Source organism: Hemicordylus capensis, chromosome 6 (genome assembly GCF_027244095.1).
Source record: "Hemicordylus capensis ecotype Gifberg chromosome 6, rHemCap1.1.pri, whole genome shotgun sequence".
NCBI classification, from domain to species: Eukaryota; Metazoa; Chordata; class Lepidosauria; order Squamata; family Cordylidae; genus Hemicordylus; species Hemicordylus capensis.
In genome coordinates, this window is record NC_069662.1 from 464782 (window position 1) to 483685 (window position 18904).

Genomic DNA, 18904 nt, shown 5'->3' on the forward strand with positions numbered 1-18904 from the left:
AAAATGCCCCCCCCCCCAAAAAAAACATGCTGTCCTGGTCGCTCCAGGTCTTAAGACTCACATCAGTTTCGGAGGATGGATACAACGGAAGGCAGCCCGGGCGGGTGCGCGGCTGGGGGAGTCAGTCATGTGACTTGCCTCGGGGGGGCCCCCAAGGCAGTGGGCCCCCAGACAACTGTCTCCCCTGGCCCTATTAAAGTTACGCCCCTGCTGAGATGCATGAGAGGGCCCCGTGAGGCGAGGCTGGAGGGCCCGGGGGGGGCAGGCGCAGGCCACCCTTGGAGAAGGCCCCAGGAAGAAGAGACTGCCCAGGTGAGGTCAGGCTGGCCGGCCACGAGGCAGATGCGGCATGTGCAAGAGCACCGCCAGAGGAGGGAGGGGCGCCAACGGCCACGAGCCAAAAGGACAGTCACTTGGGGGGGGGGTGCTTGCCTGCCGTCATTCAGCCGTGGCGGGGGCACTGCCTTCCGCCCCCTTGGCCGGGGGGGTGCCCCCACAGGCAGGCGCCTCCTGCCGGCAACAGGGATTGCCCCCACTCTACATGGGCAAAGGGGCAGCAGAGGGGGCCAAAGCGAGAAATCCTTGGGCCGGCCCTGGGTGAGTCACGGTGCTGCCTCTGTGCATGCACAGAGTGCATAGCATCAGGTGGCCCTTGCACAGTGTGGGCTGGAGGAGCTTAAGGGCTGCCCTCCCAGCAGGGATCCCATCGGGATGAGGCTATGCCCCTGCCGCGCCATGGCCGGGAGGTCAGGCCCTCTCCGAAGCGGCCATCTCCCAAGTCAGCAGGGAGGGACAGCAGAGTCAGGTCGGGGATGCGGGGCAGTCATCGGACCCCTAAGTCCCCCACCCATAATACATGCTGCCCCCCCGGGGGCGCTCTGCGTCCAAGGCAGGGATGGAGGCCGCTCTCCACCCACCACTGAGGGAGCCCCCCCCCGCCGAACTGGAAAGAAGCGCGCTCCGCCGTCCCTTCTCCCGGCGGTCGCGCGTGGACTCTCCCCACCTGGGGGGGGCATCCTCGGGGTTGTTTCTAAGCGGCAGCTCCGGGCTCGGCCGCCAGGTGGCGCCAACCCCCCCCGCCCGCAGAAGACGCGGGGCCGGCGGGGGAGGCGCCTCCGGCGTCCCGGCTGGCGCGTGGGGTGGGGTGGGGTGTCCTGCTCGCGTCCTTCTCCACGTGCATTTCCTTTCCGCCGCCCCAGCGGGGCGGGGGGAGGAAGTGCTGGCGGGCTGGGCGCCTGGGGGGCGGCTCCCTGCGTTGCCTTGCTGGGGCGCGTCTTGCAAAGAAGAGGCGGAGCCCTTTCGGGCGCCCCCCCCCCGCGCGCTCCTCCGTCCGGGCTGCGATGTGAAGCGAGGCGAGGTCGGGCTGGGGGGGCCCATGGAGCGCATGGAGGTGGAGCCGAGTGCCGGGGGGGGCGCCCTGAGGCGGTCCAACAGCGCCCCACAGCTCCCGGGGCCGGCGGGGTAGGTAGGGGCGGGGGCGGGGGTCGCCCGGGCCGCCGTGCGAGGGCCCCCGTGATGCAGCAGCCCCCTCTCCCCTCCCTGCAGGACCCCCCCGCTGGAGCAGCTGCCGGGACCCCAGCGGAGCCGCCGGAGCAGTGTCTGCCTGGACAGCGGGCTGGCGGTGAGCCGGGGCCCGGGTGGGGGGCGCCCCCCTTCCGCACCGGAGCCCACCGCCCCAGGGGCTGCCAGCGGTAACTGGACGGCCTCTGCTCTCCCCTTTTCCCTCTGCTAGGCCGTGGAGGCGATGGAGACCCTTCCCAAGGACTTGACCCCCGCAAGCAGCAGGTGAGCTGGGGAGGGGGCTTGGCGTGGGGGGCGGGGCGGGACCTAGGACTCAGCGCCCCCCCCCCCGGAGCTGCGGCTTCAGCTTGTCCCCCTGCCTTTGCAGGGCGCCCCCAGTCGGCCTCCAAAGCAACAGTCCCTACCTGGGCACCATCCATGGGGTGAGTGTGGGGTTAATGCTAAGGGGGCAGCGGCTACACAGGCATGTCTCAGCAGGTGGGGCGATGGGGGGCGGGGAAAGGGGAGGGAGGCTGCCTCCCCCCCCTGCCCCCAACTTCTTCTTTGTCTCTTCCCCAGCTCCCCACCTGCCACAGTGCTGGGACCCCCAACTCCTGCTGGTACCTCCACAGGTGGGTTGGGAGGAGACGCGGGGTGTGGGGAGAAGAGCAGGGCTCATTGTGAGGGGGGGCGCCCGTGACCTTTGACCACACCTGCTCTGTCCCCCCATCTACTCCTCCTCCTCCAGGGCCCCCGGCTCTGGAAGCAGAAGAAGCCCCCCCAGGCTGGAAACCCTTAAGAGGAAAGGTGAGCAGGGAGGGGGCAAGACGGCGGCAGGAGAGAACCCACATGGCCAGTGAAGGGGAGGTGTGGGGCTAGTGAGGGCAGGAGGAGGGGCCAGCCCCCGGGGGGGCGGGGCTGCTGCCCTCCCCTGGGGGAGCGACTCACTCCCCTTCTTCCACCATTCATCCTCAACTCTCCTTCTTGTTCCAGGAGGCCTGGACATTGACTCTCCCCCCAAGAAGCTGTTCGTGGCTGGGGTCCCCATAACACCCCCTGCCCCATAGCTGCCCTCCCTCCAGCCCTACAGGGAGCAGCAAGAGGTTCTGCTGAATGTTTGGAAGGAGAGGGGCCGTGCCCCACGGCTGCCTGGATGTCCTCCCTGCTACGCTGGACTCCTCCCTGTGCCCGGAGGCTCAAGGGGGGGCTCCATGTTCCTGGAAGGAGCCCCCCAGCTGGCTGCCAAGGGCTGTTGCAGGAGGGGAGCTGTGCCGGAGGGGGCTCTGCTTGGGACCCTGCCGCTCCTCCAGGGCTTTCTCCCACATGACAGGAGGCATGCGCAGCCCCCTGGGGACCCCCCCCCCGCAGCCCCCAGAGGCCAGGACTCTCCCCGCTGGAAGCTGCCCTGGACCCTCTGCAAGAGCAAAGACTAGCTTGAGGCATTTCTCAATTGTGGGGGTGGATGGTATTCGCTCCCCCTCCCTCGCAGGGCCCACCTGGGGCATTCTCCAGCTGCTGGAAGCCTAGGTGCTCCAGCCCCACAGATCACGACATGAGCACCCGTGAAGGGGCCGCTCCGAGGGGCGCAGAGGATCCAGGTGACAAATGGGGGGCCGTGTGTGAGAGGCCTCCCCAAGGAGGAGTGGCCGTGGTGCTTCTGAGTGGCTCCTCCTCCTGCGTCCCACCACCAGACCCCAACCGAGATGGGGAGAAGCACCGAGTTGCTGCTGATAGAGTTCCTTTTACCCCACTCTTGGGACGCGCACCCCCCCCCACACACACACACCCCGTTTGTACCCCAAGACTGCCGCCTAACTGCTTGTCACTCCCTGTTCCCCACCTCATATTTTATTGAGGGGGGGTTGCAGGATTATTTTTGTATGATGTATAATTTGTACATATCTATCCATGCCTCTCACTCTCTCTCTCTCTCTCTCGGGTGGGAGCAAAGAGCACCTCACTGGAGGGCGTTGCTGGGGGGGGGGCTCCCTCCCTCCCTCCCTCCGGCGCCAACTGCAGTTCTGTACCACGCGGACAATAAAGCCCTGCCCACCCCACTGCCTGGCTGAGTCCTTGCTTGCTTTCGGTGGGGCTGGCTGTCCCTGCGCTCCCTCTCCAGAACATGCGGACAGCCCAAGGAGGCCTCTCCGGTCCAGCCTCCTGTTGCCCGCGGGGGCCCCCCAGAAGCCCACAGGCAAGACGAGGGGAGGGGGCAGGCCCCCTCCCCTGCTGTGGCCACGGGGGCATCGGGCCTCTGAGGCTGGAGAGGGCCCACAGCCGCCGGACTCGGCCATGGAGTGACCCCAGTCTCTCTTCACGCCGCCCCAGCCAGTGGCCAAGAACTCCACCGATGGGTTCAGTGCTGTGTGGACAAGTCCTTCCTCTTTGTCGGTCCGAAACTTCCCAGACTTCCGTCTCCTGGGATGGGCCCTGCTTCTCCCTCCGGTGCTGAGAGAGGGAGGCGAAGCTCCCCTCTGCCCACTCTCTCGCCTCCCCCCCCCACACCTAGGCTTCGCTGAGAGACGGACAGTGCAGCAAGATCCCCCCCCCCGCATCTGGCCTGAAGTGGGGGCTTTCAGATGCGCAGCTCCCCATGGAAGCCGGGGGGGGGGCCTCCCTCCCATTCGCCACCCCAAGACCTGCACCAGAACCCTGCCCCCCTTCACCCCTTCCGCGGGGGGGGGGTTTGTCTTGAGTGCCCCCAGGGGGCAGAGTTCATGTCAAGCAAGCCGGAAGACACAGAGGAGCAGCCGGAGAAGAGGGCTCCTGCCCCAGAGGGCTGCAACTCCTCCTCCCGCCCCCCTGCCCCCCATCTCTCTCTCACAAGAGCCCCTGGACCTCCACGGAAGCCCCAGCAGCCCTCCAGAGGAGAGAGGGCCGCGCGGGGGGGGGGTGTTCCCTTCCTGCTTGGGGGCCGAAGAGGCCTGATGGCCAGGCTGCCAGCTGACTGGCACTTCCCCCCGCCAGCGCAGCCAGGCCAGCCCACACGGCCCGGCCACTCGGGGGGTCAAGCGCCCTTTGCCCTTTGCCGGCGGAGGGTGCCCCGCACACTGCTCAGGGCCGGCCTGCTCAGTGCCGCGGACCCCAGCTCAGCCCGCACCCCACACGCCGCGGCGGCGGCAGGGCAGAGCCGGCCTCGGGGGCGGGGGGGGGGGGTCAGCACAGCCGCGGTTTGCAGGGCGGGGGCGCGCTCGCTGCTCCGCCTGCCTCTGTAAACTGAGCTGCGCTTTCGCTTCGGCAGATTCCGGGCTGGAGCTGTGGTGGCAGCTCACACACACACACACACACACACCCCCGCTCGCTCGGCCGCCGTGGCCTTGCGTGTTAAAAAAAGCACACACAAAGCCCTTTGCGCACAGGAACTCGGGGGCCGGGGACAAGGGGGGGGGGCGGCATGGGGGGGGCCAGGACCGCACCAGGCGTGGAGTGCTGAGCGCTGCATACCAAGACAAAGTGGCCGTTTGAAAAGCGGAGCCTCTGCCAAGCCTGGCTTGCGAGCTGGCACCGGGACAAAGTCAGCTGGGGACGTTAAAGCTGGCGGGAGACGGAGCCGTCCAAAAGCTATTTTTTTCCTGGGGAGCAGCTGCCCTGATCCACTCCAAACTTCACACACCTCCAGGGGGGGGCCAGGGCTCCCCACTGAATTTTTTGCAGATTTTTTCCACTGCCCCAAAGGGGTTTATTCAAGTGTAGAAAGTTGCGTAGGGGGAAAAAGGACCAGGCTTTTCTCGGTTCACCCTGTTTTTTCTCTCTCTCTCGTTGCCTTCCACAATCGCACGGAACAGGGCTGGAAGCTCTGGGGGGGCCATGGGGGGGCCCTCTTGTTTTCTTCATTACCCCCCGATTCTGGATTCCTTGGAAAAACTGAGGCTGACAAGGCTTTGGGGCCAGCTGGAAGGAGGTCCCCAATTTCTGTGGCTGGCACAGAAAGGGGGCCCCCAATTCCCCCCCCCCCGTTTTGGGGGGCAAATCCCGCATGGATCCAGAGAGGGCTCACCACCAGAGCTGGGGGGGCAACCAGGTACAGCCAAGCCTCTGCCCTCGGTGAGTGCAAAACCTTTTTCTAAGGGCTCAGCCGGGCTTCTGGACCCCTCGGCCCCGGGCGCCTGGCTGGGGGCAATGGGGCAGCAGAGCAGGTAAGTCGGAGGCACCGAGGGACGGGGTTCGGGGGCCGGGGCCGGAGCAGAGGCGCAGGCACTGCTGGGGGCTGGGTGTGTCCGTCGCTTGGCGGCCAGCTGCACGGTGCCACTCTCAGGCAGCAGGAAGGGCAGGCACCCAGAGGCCTCGGAGGCCGGGGCTGGCTGCCGGAGGCTGCCAAGCCCTGGGCACAAGCCCCCGGGCGAGAGCAGGCCCTGCAGGCTAGCGGGTCCGAGCGCTGGTGGAGAAGCCGTGGGTGGAAATCCAGCCTCGTAAAAATAGACTAATCACACCCTGTGAAGCAAGCCGAGAGACGGGCCCAACCGAAAGCAAGGCGCTCTCATTCGGGAGGGGGGGCTTGGAGCCCCCCAAGCAGCCCCTGGAGCCCCCCACAATTAATTAGAATGAGCCCCAGGAGCCGCCAGGCTCAGCCCCAAACGAAAGAACCCCTCCTTGGAAAAGAGATGCGTCATGCCCTGAAGACACCACATCCTTGCCTCAAAGACAGCACTCTCTTCCTCCGGCGAGGGGGGGGGAGCTTAATTAAAAGAACAGGATCAGGCCCAGGAACCCTCCACTGACTCACTGCAAAATGAAGAGTTTGAGTCAAAAATCTCTCCCTCCTGCCCGTAGCGGACCCCTCCCCTCCAGATTCACACACTCCACCATACAGTGGAGAACAAAATGGAAGCCAGGCACCCCTCCAGCGGCCAGAATCCTCTTCAGACAGGCCTAGTCCAGGCACCTGCACCTCCCCAAAAAATCACTTGGCCACACAAATGGACAGAATTTTAATTTTCCTCCTGAAGGGAGGGGACCCTTCTGAGCCCACCCTCAAAAAGGGGGAAATACTGTAGAGGCTGGCAAGGATCGGGCCCAAACGCGACTCTCTGCTCTCATCACCCCTTGCAAGCCACAAAATCCCCCAATTTGGGGGGGGGGCTTGCACCCATCCGCTTGTTTGTTTTTAAGAAGCAAAACCTTCCAGACATGCCCCCCTAAAAAAAAAAGCCTCTTTCCCCGATTAAGCAAACTACACCCTTCTGCCTTGGAACATGGCCCTCGCCTACGCCTCGGCCTTTCTCACTAGCCCTACACCCTGACCCTCCTCTCCCCCAAAAAGGGGTGTGTGTGTGTGTGTGTGTGTGTGCGCATGATGGGGGGGGGAGAGTCAAAAGGTGAACTGCCAGTTCAGAAGGGGGGGGGCACGGAGGGAGGAAACATATTGGAATGATTCTGCCCAGCTGGCTTTCTGTTAAAACTGGACACGACATCGGAGATGGGCAGTGTTGGGGGTGGGTGGGTTGAACAGCACCCCACCCTTTCAGCTAGGCAGACCCACACTGTTCGCAGCTAGGGGGTGGATCATGGACCTCTTAACGTCTGGTCATCTGTTGCCTTGCAGAACATGGCTGTTTACAGTGGCAGCCAGCTGCCCCCACCCCCCTTGCCTTGAAATTGCCCCAGGATTCCCCCCCCGCCCCCCAGGTAGCTGCCCCACACAGAGTGGTGCCAGCTTGATAGAGGGAAGTGTTTCCCCTCCACTTTTAAAGCAGGCCTTGTATTCAGTCATGGCGGCTGAGGCAAATGCCTCTCATTGGGGGTGGGGTCAGGTTTGCTCACCAGAGACACCCCCCCCTGCTTGGGTCCAGCCGGCTGGCACTTCCAGGGGTGCCTGAGCCCCCTGCCCCAACTCACACGTGCCGAGATGGGCCAGTCCCCCCAGCAAAGCTGCCAGCTGGCTCTCACCAGGGCACCACCAGCCCCTCCCACAGAGCTTGCGCCAGGGGGGGGGCAACCCAGGCCCTTGGCCCACCCACGACCCACGGAAGCACTGGGCTCCAAGTGAGGGCCCACTGGGGGGGGGTCTGCTGAGCACAGCCTGCGGGGGCCTCTTGCTTGGGCCCCTGTGCACAACCAAGTGGGGCACCAAGTGGGGCTTGGGCAGGGAAGGCCCCACGCGGTGTTGGCCATGCGCTGGCCCCCGCCCTGCCTGGTGCCCAGAGCCACACGCTGCCCCCAGCCTCAGGCAGCCCTGGGCGTTGTTTCGCCCTTTCCCCTCCACTGTGGAGCCCTCCCCCCAAACACGCTAGGAGGTGGCGGGAGAAAGGCACGGACGTGGGCCTGGAAGGGGGGTGCTTTTCCTTCACCCCCCCCCCAGAGATGTTCTGCTTAAGCCCAAGAAGGGAACAGGGGCGTGGGGGGGGGGCTGCACTCCTTCCCTCCCTCCCTCCCGGCAGCTCCTACCCCACTCCATCCCAGGGGCTGCCAGCTTCCCTCTCCCCCACCCCACACACACCAAGCCCAGTGTGGGAAATGGCACCCTGCCCCAAGGAGTGTGTGGGTGGGTGGGTGGGTGGGGGAAGGGATCTCCATTTCAAAGAGGAATTTGGGAGAGGCAGGGCCCACTGCGCCCCCCCCCGCCCCCCCTGCACACAGTCACCTCAGCCCCTGGCCCCGGAACGGAGCAGTGCAAGCAAACCGGCGCCCGCACCAGCAGCACAACATGGTTTGTTGGGCAATCAGGAATCCACAAACCATTTTGTGGTGTTAACGCGAGTGAGCGGCCAGGACATCAGCAGCAGCAGCAGCAGCAGGCGCCCCCCCCCCGCCCCACATGGCAGCCCCCCCCCCGCCAAGAGAGCAGCTGGCAGCTGAGGGGCAGGGGCCTCTCCCTGGCCCTGGGGCCCACCCCGCTCTAGCAGCACATCAATATTGGTGCTGGTCCCGGGCCGCCAGTATTCCTTGTGCTGCTCCTGTGGGGTCTGGCACAAACAGCCAGCCTGAACACTGGGGCACTCTTGGCCCCCCCCCCTTGCCCCCAAGGAGGTGGATCAGCCCTGCAGCAGAGGGACGCAACGACACAACAGGTGGGGGGGGGGCAACTTTTATTACAATGGACTGACCAAAAGGAAGACACAAAGAGATACACACAAGCACCAGGGCTCCACACACGTCGTCCAAGGGGGCGGGGGGGGGGGGAGCACAGATCCAAGGCCTCTTGTGTCCATAGGAGAAGCTGCAGAGAGGGGGCCGGAGGAAGAAGGGCTGGTCCCGGCTGCTCTGCCCCCAAAGGCCGACGGTCGGGGAGGAGAGCCACCCTTCTGCAAGGGAGAGACGGGCCAGGGCCGGGGGGCCAACCCGTCATTCCATGGACCCCCACAGCAGCAGGGGGGTCACGATTCCAGAGCGGGCAGGCAGGCGGTAGCCGGAGGGAGCGCCCCCTGGCCAAGGGGGCCACCATTCGCACCCCGCAGTTCCAAGGCTCCTGAGGAGGGGGCGCTGCGGAGGAGGCGTCCGTCAGCGGGGCAGGAGGGGCAGATCTGTGCCGGGAGTCATGAGGAACCCAGAGTCCAGATTCAGGCTGTCTGGAGAAGAGAGAGAACGCACACCAGAGGGCTGGGGAGGGGGGGCGGCAGGGAATCTCCCCCTGCCTCAGAACCCGAAGCCCACCCACTGCAGGGCTCGCCTGGGCCGAAGGTGGCGGCCAGATACCTAGCGGGCCTCAGAACACGCCCCCCCCAACAGACACACACCCAGGCTAGGAACACCCCCCCCCCCCGCAACCTGGCCCGGCTTCCTGCTGAGCTTGGCCCCACCCAATCCTGGGCTTATTCCTTCCAGGCTTGAGCCCAAAACGCTTTGGAGGCCATTATAAAAGCCTCCAAAACGTGTCAGCTCCGGGGGGGCCGTTTCGGTGCCGGCGGGGTTGGTTCTTTCAGGGTGGGGGAGGGTGCACTCACCCCTCCCGCCGCATTTCCCCCCCAGCACGCCCTCCCCTTGGGGTGGCAGCCTTCCTCCCCACCGCCCCGTCACCCTCATTGGTCGTGGGTGCGCCTGTCGTGAAGTGGGGAGGTTGCCTCTGTGGACTGAAAATAATGGAGCACTGAAGTTAACGGTGGGGGGGGGATGCGGCGGGCGGGGTGAGTGCACCCTCCCCCGCCCTGAAAGAACCACCCCCGCCAGCATCCAAGCACTTTTGGGCACATCCCCAATTCCGGGAGGAGGACAGACACAGGCAGAGAGGCAGCTGCTGCCATCTAGTTCTGGGGTGCCTACCCTGACTGGCAGCGGCTTCTCCAAGGTGCCAGGCGGGCGTCTCCCTCAGCCCTCTCTTGGAGATGCCGCCAGGGCGGGCTCCAAGTGGAGGAGCAGAAGAGGCCCCCCCCAGGACCCTGCTTACCCCATGCTTTTCTCCCAGGAACCCCCCCTCCGCCCAGGACCAGCCTTTATTTTACCCTGGTCGAAGTTGAGCTTCTTGGCAGGGGGGGCGTCTCCCAGGCCCTCAATGTCCACCAAGTCACTGTGGGCGTCCGAGTCGTTCAGAGCGCTGAGGGTGACGTCTGGTGACACAAGGGAGGCCGGGCCTTAGACCCAAGCAAGGCGTCAGCCCCCCCCCCCCCACCAAAAGACCCTGAACACAAGGCACCTGCCCCCCTGCCTTGGGGCAGACACTCACCAGAGGCCTTCTGCTTCTTCAGAGGTGGGGCAGAGGAATCAGGGGGGCCCGCGCCTGCTGCAGAGGGGGGGCCTTGCTGCTGCCCCTTGCGGGCCCCCTTCTTCGGGGACTCGGCCGGGAGGGGCAACCCACTGTCCTCATAGGCTTTGCGCTTGGCTGCCCCTTTCAGCTGAGCCCTAGAGGAGGGAGAAAGGGGGTCAGGGAGGGGGACCTGCAACCCCCAGCCCCTTGCCTCGGTGGCCCCACGGCCGTGCCCCCACTGCCTACCACCACTGAGCAGCCCCCCAGCCCCCCCTTACACAGTCCGGTCTTTGATGAGGGTGCTGATGCGGTTGAGATCGTCTCCAAAGCGCTGGACGGACGCCCGCAGGAGGGAGATCTCCGCGTCTGTCCACTTGGCCCTGGTGGGGGTCGGGGAGGGGGTCAGGGTGCGGCGGGGGGCGTCCTCAGGAGCCCGGGGGGGCACCCCAGGGGGCGGGGCTCCCTTTGCCGGGCAGCGCGCATCTCTACCGGACGAGTGGCCGGCCTGCCTGAGGCCGGGCGCGGGGAAGAGCGGAGGCCCGGGAGGCAGAGCACGGCGACCGCCCACCCCCGCCCCGCCCCGCGGAAGGCCGCAGAGCCGGGCCTGCCCGGAGTCCGCGCGGGGGCCGGCTGGGGGGCCGGGTCGGGGTCCTGCCCGCGCGCGCGCCCCAGGCTCACCCGGCCGGAGAGGAGTCGGCCACCGGGTGCAGCTGCATCGTCAGTTCGCCCAGCTTGGTGAAGGCGGCGCCGGCGGCGGAGAAGATCTCCCCGACCTGGGAGGGGGGAGAGGGGGGGGAGAGCGGGGGGGGGTTGCTGCAGGGCAGAAGCGGCCGCCAGCCAACCTCGCCAGCGGGGCCCCCCGCCCCTCCCAGGAGAGCCTGGGGGACTCCCCGCCGCATGGAGGGGCGGGCACGCGCCAGGGCCTCGCTCAGGAGGCGACGCCCCCGCCTCCCGCCAAGATTTGGCCCGGGGGACTCTCCGCCACATGGCTCTGCCCGTGCTCGGGGGGGCCCTCCGCCCCCAGGCACCTTCGTGGAGGCCGACGTCATGGCGGCGGCTGCAGCAGGACGACGAGGGAGCGCAGCTGTTGCCGCCGCCCAACCCGCGCCGGAGAGGAGGAGGCGGCGGCGTCGGCGGCGGAGAGGCCGGAGCCGGCCGCACTATGGCCCCGCCCCTTCTGGGCCCGGGGTTTCCGTGACAACCGGCGGCGCTCTTTCCCGCCGGCCGCCTCCCCTCGACCGCTCCGTCCCAGACGCTCTATGGCGCGCGGCCCTTTCCGCAGGGGCCGTCACGTGACAAGGCTCCTGTCCAATGGGCAGCTGTTTGCTGCGCCCCGCCCCCTTCACGCCGAACGCGGCTTCGGGCACCACCTGGAGCTCTGTGCGCCCCCCCCCGCCCGCTGGACTACAACTCCCATCATCCTTAGCCGCAACTAACTACGGCTGAGGCCTTGGGGTTTATCAGCAGCGGAAGGGCACGGACGCCGCTCAGCTCCGTCCTCCTCCGGGGACTTCCCAGCAGTTGCTACCGCCCGCCCCGCCCCCGCAACAGTGGCGGCTCCAGGAAAAGACATGCGCGGAGGGGGCAGAGAAGGGGCCGAGTGCGCGCCAGGGGGAGGGGCGAGCTGTGCCCCTGCCCCACATTGGTTTGCCCTCCAAGCGGCCCAGGGCGGCCGCCGCCCTTCCTCCTCCTCCTGGCCAGTCGCCCCCCTGCCCCACGGCATTCTCCCAACGACCCTGCGAGGAAGGCCAGCCCAGCGCTCAGCTGACGCTCACCCAGCGAGCCTGGCTGTGTCTGGGCTGGACTGTGGCCAGGGACGGCCTGCGGGGCTGCCCGTGGCTGCCGAGCCGGGTGTGTCTCTCTCCCGTGTTTTTCGGCGGCGTTGGGGTGTGCGCGCGTGCATGCGGAGCGGGATCTAACGGTGGGCGGACATGCAAACACGTGTGAACAGGGCTGAGAGGGAACACTTTTGCTGCTGTGCCTGAGGGCTAGCTGGAGCTCCAGGCTGGGGGGGGGGCTGCTTCCCTCCCTGCCCACCATGGAAGGGCATCGGGGGGAAGCCCCCTGGCTCTGGCAGACGAGCCCCACCGGGAGAAGGCGGGCAGGGAAGAGAGACAGGCTTGGCCCCAGGGCTCCAGAGCAGGGCTCCCAAAGTCTGCCCAGAGGGCCCCACGGGAGAGTTGCCCACCCACTTCCCAGGTCAGCCAGGGCTCCGCCAGCCCCCCCCAGAGAAGTGGCCATGCATGTGCTGCCGGAAAAGCCCCACCCCCCCAGAAGGGGAAGCCCAGCAGGGGGAACAGAAACAGGCGGGTAGGCAGGCATAGGATCCAAGGCTGTTTATTGCACGGGAGCAAACAGAGGATGAACCACCTTCAGCCCCTCGGCACGGGCCCCACTGCCACCATCGCCCACCCGTGGGAGGATACTCCAGCCAGCCCCCTTTCATGCTGTGGGGAGGAGAATGGGCACACACACACCTGCCCCCCTACCTGGCACACCAGGGCCCCCCAGATGAACCCCCCTCCCCTCCATGCAGCAAGGTGCAGGGCAGAGGGGAGACACTTCTGCCCACACCACTGAGGGGGCCAGTAGAGCAGCTTGAGAACCAGCCCACAGCCAGTGTGGCCACCCTCCCGCCACCTCTGGGGTGAGAAGGGGAGAGCCGCCATAGGCACCTCCAGGGGTGGGGAAGCATCAAGAGGGCTGCTGCCCCCCGCAATCCAGACCTCCAAGGAGCGGTGTCTGGGCCAGGCTCCGCTCTGCAGGAGGGCCCAATGGAGCAGGCCACAGAGCCAAGGGGAGAAAGGGTGGGGACAGGCCAGGCAGCGGCAGGAGCAAGGAAGAGGCAGGCCCCCAGCGCCCAGGGAATGTTTGAACCACCAACACCAAAGACCAGCGTTGAGTGGGGGCTGGAGCAGACGAGATCCCGGAGGTCTAGACTGGTCTACACAAGCCACAGACCTTGGGTGACCTCCCAGGAGATCCCACAGAGGCAACCTCCCCACTGGACGGGCACCTTTGCTGTCCTCGTGCTGCAGGGAAGGGAGTGGCCACACTGTTTCCACAACACTGGGCGGCAGCTCCTGCCAGCCAAAACCAGAAGCCAAGAGGACAGCACACCTTGGGCCCCCCTTTCTTTCTTGGGCTGGGGGGCAGAAGGCGACACCGAGGCGGAACTGGGGCAGGTGACTGACTGGAGTGGGGAGGATAACATGAAGCAGGAGCCTTGAAGCTTGCTTGGGGGGGGGGGAGCGGGGTTACAGGGGCCCAGCTTGCAACAAGAAACCACAACAGAAAAGAGAAATCACATTGCCAGAAATCTTGAGGGTACCCGAATCCAGATCACGCCGGGCCCACCCCAGACACTGTCAACAATGGAACAAACAGGGCCCACCCCAAACGCTCCATCAGAGCCAGCCCAGCGGGGTCCAGGAGGCCTTCCGGCGGGCAGAATGAAGCCCTGGCGCCCAGGGAGGGAATAAATACAAAGGGGGGTGGGGGATCCCCTGCCAGCAGGAGGGAAGAGCGCCCGGGCAGGGGAGGAGGGGCTCCTTAGCGGACCATGTACTCCTTGCGCTTGTTGAGGCGCACTTGGCAGAACGAGAAGCCCCCCAGCAGCACGTAGAGGCCAGCCGCGATGAAGCAGTTGTAACTGACTTTCTCATACAGGGCGTAGATCTTCTCTGGTCCATTTCTGGGAGAGGGAAAGAGAGGCTGGTCAGCTTCCCACCAGACCCCCATCCAAGCCAGCCCCCCCCCAAGAGCACGCAATGGGCACCCCCAACTCTTCCTCTCCTCCTCACAAATCCCTCGGCTTCCAGCAGCGCCCGCCCCCCCCGCCCATGTCTCTGACCCCGCAGTGCCATATCTGCAGCGGCCAGTGTCTCTGTGCACAGCACCAGCGGGCATGCAGGCAGCGGAGCACAGGAAGCTGCCTGGCACTGAGTCAGGCCCTGGGTCCATCTAGCTCAGGACTGTACACTGGCAGGCAGCTGCAGCTCCTCCAGGTTGCCGGCAGGAGTCCTTCCCAGCCTCACCGGCAGATGCTGCCGCCAGGGTCTGAGCCTGGGACCTTCTGCAGGCCAAGGAAATGGGCTCTGCTCCCGAGCGGCAGCCCCGTCCCCCAGGGCGGCCTCCCCGAGCAACGCTATCCAGGAAGAGGCAGGCTGGGCGCTCCCCCCCCATGTGCCTGCTCCATCCCAGCGGTCAGACTGCAGACGCTTGCCCCTTTCCACTCCAGCCCCCTGGGGGAACTCACTTAAAGTCCTCTTCCAGGGCAGGAACATCCTCAATGAGAACAGCTGAGTGGACGTTGAAAAAAATCCCCAGAAGGACCTGTGGGGAGGGATTGGGGGGTGGGGGGAGAGAAAGGGGTCACACCGCCAAGCCAGGGAGAGGCCGAGAGTGCCAGCGGGGGCTGCTGCTTGCGTGGCCATGCCTTTCGACCAGCCAGGAGCAGGGCCTCTTCCGGAGCAGTGGGGCACAGCTCCAGTCAGCACATCTTTGAGACGGTAGGGCAGGGAAAGGCAGCCGGGGGTGGGGCCCCCCACCCACCCCAAGAGGCTGCTCCTGGGGAATGGGGCCAGAGAGGGCAACCCCAACGACCGCACAAGGGCGGCTGAAGCCCCTTCCCTGCAAGGCAAGGCGGGCACATTTGGGGCTGGTGGGGTGGGGTGGGGGACACCACAGAGACTGCATGTTGGAGGGGCGGGGGGAGGGGCTGGTTCTCCTCCTTTCAGGGTCACCCATGGAAACCAGCAGCAGACTCAAGTTGGAGCGAGGAGGCAAGCCCCACCCCAAAGGGGGCAACAGCCGCTAGCATGGCTGGCTCTGGAAGGAGACTTGGCCAATTCACAGGAGGCGGCCTGGGAAGAGCTCTTGGCCAAGAGAGCCAGAGGAAGTCTGCTCCACCTACCAAATCCGGGGCCTGTGGATCTCCCTTTGGAGCCTCTGGGGGGCCCCACTGGCCCCACACGCCTATCCTGGCTCCTGCCCGACACACCCACTCCTCCGTGTGCGTCACAGCCCAAGGCCAGCATCCGCGGCTCCTGCTAGCCCAAGCCAGCCACAAAGCAGCCAGGGTGCAAGCCAGCAACAGCCACAAATATTTATATACCACTTTTCAACACAAGTTTCCAAAGCGGTTTACATAGAGAAATAAATAAATAAACAAACAAACGAATAAATAAACAAAGATGGCTCCCTGTCCCCAAAGGAAAAGCTCACGATCTAAAAAGAAACAGAAGACAGACACCAGCAGCAGCCACTAGAGGGGTGCTGTGCTGGGGACGGAGAGGACCAGTTGCTCTCCCCCTGCTCAACAGAGAATCGCCTGGTTTAAAAGGTGCCTCTTTGCCCAGAGAGCAGGGGTAAGGGGGTGGAGCCTGCCAGTGTATGAAGGGGGGGGGCTCCACTTGCTGTTGCCTGCAGATTTCTGGGGGGGGGGAGGGAAGAGGCCTGCCTGCCCCTCAGTTGCCCATGAGCCATGCCAGCCTGACCGACCCGTCATCCTTTCCGAGTCCCTTTTGAGGAAGCTGAAGAGGAGGAATCCGGAAGCCCAGAGTGTCTGCTGGAGTCCGGGGGGGGGGGGGCGGCTTCCTTCTCCTCCCCCTCCCCCACTATCATCACGCGCGCAGATCAATCAAGGGCCAAGCGCGGGGTGGGGGCACTCCAGGACCAGCCCCGAACTTCCCGGGGAAGCGTTCCCAAGCCCCCCCCCACCCCCCGGGGTGTGTGTGTGTGTGTGTGTGTGGCGGCGTCCTTTCCCCGATGGAATAGTAGTCTTTGCACCGCACGCGCCTCTCTCGGGGGCCTCTTCAACTGGCAGCAGCGGGGTCCACCCGGAGTGCCCCACTTGCTGAGCCCCGGGATGCAAGCTGGTGGCCGTAGCGCGGGCTTGTTAACGGAAGGCGCTTCCTGGAAACAGACTTCCCGGGCTTGGCAGTCCGGGCGCAGGAGCGGAACCGGCGCCTCTTGCAGCAGCAGCGGCAGCAACCCCGGAGAGGCATCGGCCCCTTCCCAGGGCAGCAGGGGCACCTCGCTGTCCCGCTCGCTCCCGGCTGGGCGTCCCAGGCCCGCGGGAGGCTGCGGGGCTCGCTCGAGTCCGTCGCCCCCCATTAGCCAATATGAGGGGACTGCAAAGCGGGGCGAGCGCTTACTCCGGTGGAACTAACCCGGAGCAGCAGAGACCCCTGGCCGAGCTGACGGGCGGCCGCCGGGCCGGTCCTTATCAGCCACCCCAGGGCTCCCGCAAGCAGCAGCCTCTTACCAGCATGATGACCCCCCAGACGCTCAGCACGATCCCGCAGGCGGCCATCTTCGGCCCGCAGCAGAGCAGGGAAACCATGGCTCCCGGCGGCGGCGGCGGCGACAGAGCAGCGGCACCCGACACGCTCCGAGCTGCTGCCTGGCCGAGCCGACGCAGCAGACTGAGCCCGCCTCCCTCCGCCCCTGGCAGGTCAGCTGATGAGCCGCGACCAATCTCGTGAGCGGAAGGAGGGAAACATTTCTCGATTCCCTCCCCTGCAGGACGCAGGTGGAAGAGGCCAGTGGGCGGGGCCGAGCACCAGCAGAGGCGCTCATTGGTGGGAGTTCCTCGGAGCGTCCCATTCTAAGCCAGGATGGAGCGGAGGAGAGACTCGAGAGCGGAAACCCTCGGCGCAAGGACTCCACCAAGCCCCCAGGGTCCCCCGCGCCCTCCAGGAGCCCTCCTTAAAATAAAACACCACCGGAGCTCCAAGGGTGGGTTGATGAAGGAAGCGGATTTAAAGAGAATGTCAGTGGGCGCCCCCTGTGCTGGGATGGTACAGGCCCCCTGCTCGTCCAAGGGCAGCTTGACCCGGGCGCAGACAGGTTCGAATCCCCGCCGCCGCCCTCGCCCTCCTCCCAGGTCTAGTAAAGCAGGCTGGTGGCCAGCTCCTGCTCCAAGAACTGAGGTGGCGTTATGCATAAGGAGGGAAACCAGCACTCTCTCCTCCTGCCCTCTGAAATCCTGAACAAAGAAAAGGAAATCTGGATTACCCCCAAGTTTATGGAACTCAGATCAAGACGATCTGAGAAGGAGCCCTGGCACAGGGGGCTTTAACAAGAGGAACCTAGGAAGCTGCCATATACTGAGTCAGACCCTTGGTCTATCTAGCTCAGGATTGTCGACACAGGCTGGCAGCGGCTGCTCCAAAGCTGCAGGCAGGAATCTCTCTTAGCCCAACAGCTGCCCTCATACCAGGGAATTGGAACGTTCCCCTTCTGGTAATCAGGTTAGTAAACCTGTGTGTCATTTATGCAGTGCTCCTGCATAGGGAGGGAAGATGTGACCAAGAGGTTCACGTGGATGAGACAGTAAATCTCTTCTGGAAAAGTTTGTATGGTTATGTGCAAAAAGACAAGTGTGTCTCTTCTAAACAGCAATGGGACAAATTATGGAAATGGACGTTGGACATAATCCCTCATCCCCGAGTTACAGTACTGCCTGCACATACTTCATAACCCTGTGGGTCTCCAAATCCTTGTGTGTAAATCTTTGTAGATATATGATGTACAAACAACCACTTTGTATATAATTGTGCTTTGGTAACGCACTGTATGCTTCGGTAGTTTGTTGCTTTAATAAAAAAATCTTGTCCTATCCTGGAGCTGCTGCCAGGGAGGGAACTTGGCACCTTCTGCTCTTCCCAGAGCGGCCCCATCCCCTGCTGAGGGGAATATCATATTAAGAGAACTCTATGGAGAAGAAAGAGAAGGCCATTGATGGCTACTAGCCACACTTGCTAAACAGGCTGCCCCTAAATGGGGAAGTTCTGTCGCAGAATTACTAGTTTCCAGGGAGCAAGGGCCAAGGAAGATGACTTTAGGGCCTTCCCAGAAACCCCTGTCCAGCTCTCTGGGAAGGAGGGCGGTGGGGACCTTCCCAAGACTGCCCTTTAGGGAAGTAGCTAAGGAGAGGATTTTTCTTCATACAATCAGCACCTGGGACCATCTACTGGAACTAGTGGGCAGGCCACTCAGGACAAATGAAAGTACTTCACACAACACAAAAGTAGCATAGGGGATTGCTTGGCACAAGTTACAGCAGTGGCCTCTTGCTTATATTGTTTTAAGAGGAATTGGCTGCAGGCAGGTGACAACGAAGCAAAGCCTCCATAGTCATGAGCAGTCTTGTTGCTGAGGGCCAAACATAGAGGCAGGGCTGGTGCCTTCCTTCCCTCCTTGTGGGCATCCTGGAGGCACTGGATGTGGGACCCCCTGGCTCTCGTTACATTCTGACGGCTCCTGAAGCCCCAGGAGGCCCAAGAGCCCTGACCAAAGGGAGGGCGGGCGCGGCAGCTTCTCGGCAGGGTCCATCGCCTTCGGCTCCCTTGCAGGAGCTAGGGCAAGTGTCAACACAGGACCCCTGCAAAGTGAGCCAAGAGACACCTTTTAATGGGGTGATTCTCTTCTATTGAGCAGCAGGGGAGCAGCTGGCCCTCTCCATCCCCAGCACAGCATCCCTCCAGTGGCTGTTGCGGGTATCTGCCTTTTTTTCTTTTTAGATTGTGAGCCCTTTGGGGACAGGGGTCTGTCTTATTTATTTTTCTACGTAGACCACTTTGAGAACTTTGCTTGAAGAGCGGGAGATAAACCTTAGTAGCAATAGGAGTGGTGCCTGCCCCCCCACCCCCCGGTTGGCTCTGGGCAGCTTCCCTTAAGAAGACAAACTCTGCTGGATCGGGCCCACGGAGGCCCATCTAGTCCAGCCGCCTGCTTCACACAGTGGCCCACCACTTCCAATAAGCCAGGTTTCAACTCCAA

At 64.5% G+C, this 18904-nt stretch overlaps 3 protein-coding genes across 7 annotated transcripts; 1 reads left to right on the top strand and 2 right to left on the bottom strand.

The window, feature by feature from the left end:
* The first annotated feature begins 1114 nt into the window (after positions 1–1114).
* Positions 1115–3557, top strand: LOC128329078 (small nuclear ribonucleoprotein-associated protein B'-like). Of its 3 annotated transcripts, XM_053259562.1 has the most exons (7): positions 1115–1461; positions 1546–1621; positions 1733–1785; positions 1889–1943; positions 2080–2132; positions 2249–2307; positions 2494–3557. In XM_053259562.1, exons 1-7 carry the CDS (start codon positions 1376–1378, stop codon positions 2565–2567), a joined length of 456 nt encoding a protein of 151 aa, XP_053115537.1. In that variant the 5' UTR covers positions 1115–1375; the 3' UTR covers positions 2568–3557. The 3 variants fall into 3 exon arrangements, with proteins under 3 accessions (XP_053115537.1, XP_053115538.1, XP_053115539.1); XM_053259563.1 differs by lacking the exon at positions 1889–1943; XM_053259564.1 differs by lacking the exon at positions 1115–1461 and having other exon boundaries at positions 1475–1621; positions 1900–1943.
* A 4951-nt stretch (positions 3558–8508) lies between these two features.
* On the bottom strand, positions 8509–11434 carry C6H17orf49 (chromosome 6 C17orf49 homolog). Of its 3 annotated transcripts, none has more exons than XM_053259551.1 (6): positions 11146–11434; positions 10796–10890; positions 10396–10497; positions 10097–10272; positions 9876–9980; positions 8509–9001 (listed from the first exon to the last, which is right to left on the bottom strand). In XM_053259551.1, the coding sequence occupies exons 1-6, from the start codon at positions 11164–11166 to the stop codon at positions 8997–8999; spliced, it is 504 nt and encodes a 167-aa protein (XP_053115526.1). In that variant the 5' UTR covers positions 11167–11434; the 3' UTR covers positions 8509–8996. The 3 variants fall into 3 exon arrangements, with proteins under 3 accessions (XP_053115526.1, XP_053115525.1, XP_053115527.1); XM_053259550.1 differs by having other exon boundaries at positions 8509–9005; positions 11146–11421; XM_053259552.1 differs by lacking the exon at positions 10396–10497 and having other exon boundaries at positions 8509–9005; positions 11146–11427.
* Positions 11435–12438: 1004 nt separating this feature from the next.
* RNASEK (ribonuclease K) lies at positions 12439–16570 on the bottom strand. Its single transcript, XM_053259569.1, has 3 exons — positions 16386–16570; positions 14376–14452; positions 12439–13811 (listed from the first exon to the last, which is right to left on the bottom strand). The coding sequence occupies exons 1-3, from the start codon at positions 16461–16463 to the stop codon at positions 13670–13672; spliced, it is 297 nt and encodes a 98-aa protein (XP_053115544.1). The 5' UTR covers positions 16464–16570; the 3' UTR covers positions 12439–13669.
* Positions 16571–18904: the final 2334 nt, after the last annotated feature.

Coding starts and splice junctions, on each gene's coding strand:
- LOC128329078 (XM_053259562.1), top strand. CDS start 1,376: ATGGAGCGCATGGAGGTGGAGCCGAGTGCCGGGGGGGGCGCCCTGAGG. Junction 1,462..1,545: donor CAGCTCCCGGGGCCGGCGGG/GTAGGTAGGGGC, acceptor CCCTCCCTGCAG/GACCCCCCCGCTGGAGCAGC. Junction 1,944..2,079: donor ACCTGGGCACCATCCATGGG/GTGAGTGTGGGG, acceptor TCTCTTCCCCAG/CTCCCCACCTGCCACAGTGC.
- C6H17orf49 (XM_053259550.1), bottom strand. CDS start 11,166: ATGACGTCGGCCTCCACGAAG. Junction 10,891..11,145: donor TGACGTCGGCCTCCACGAAG/GTGCCTGGGGGC, acceptor CCCCCCTCCCAG/GTCGGGGAGATCTTCTCCGC. Junction 10,498..10,795: donor GCCGACTCCTCTCCGGCCGG/GTGAGCCTGGGG, acceptor GACCCCCACCAG/GGCCAAGTGGACAGACGCGG.
- RNASEK (XM_053259569.1), bottom strand. CDS start 16,463: ATGGTTTCCCTGCTCTGCTGCGGGCCGAAGATGGCCGCCTGCGGGATC. Junction 14,453..16,385: donor TCTGGGGGGTCATCATGCTG/GTAAGAGGCTGC, acceptor CCCTCCCCACAG/GTCCTTCTGGGGATTTTTTT. Junction 13,812..14,375: donor GCCCTGGAAGAGGACTTTAA/GTGAGTTCCCCC, acceptor TCCCTCTCCCAG/AAATGGACCAGAGAAGATCT.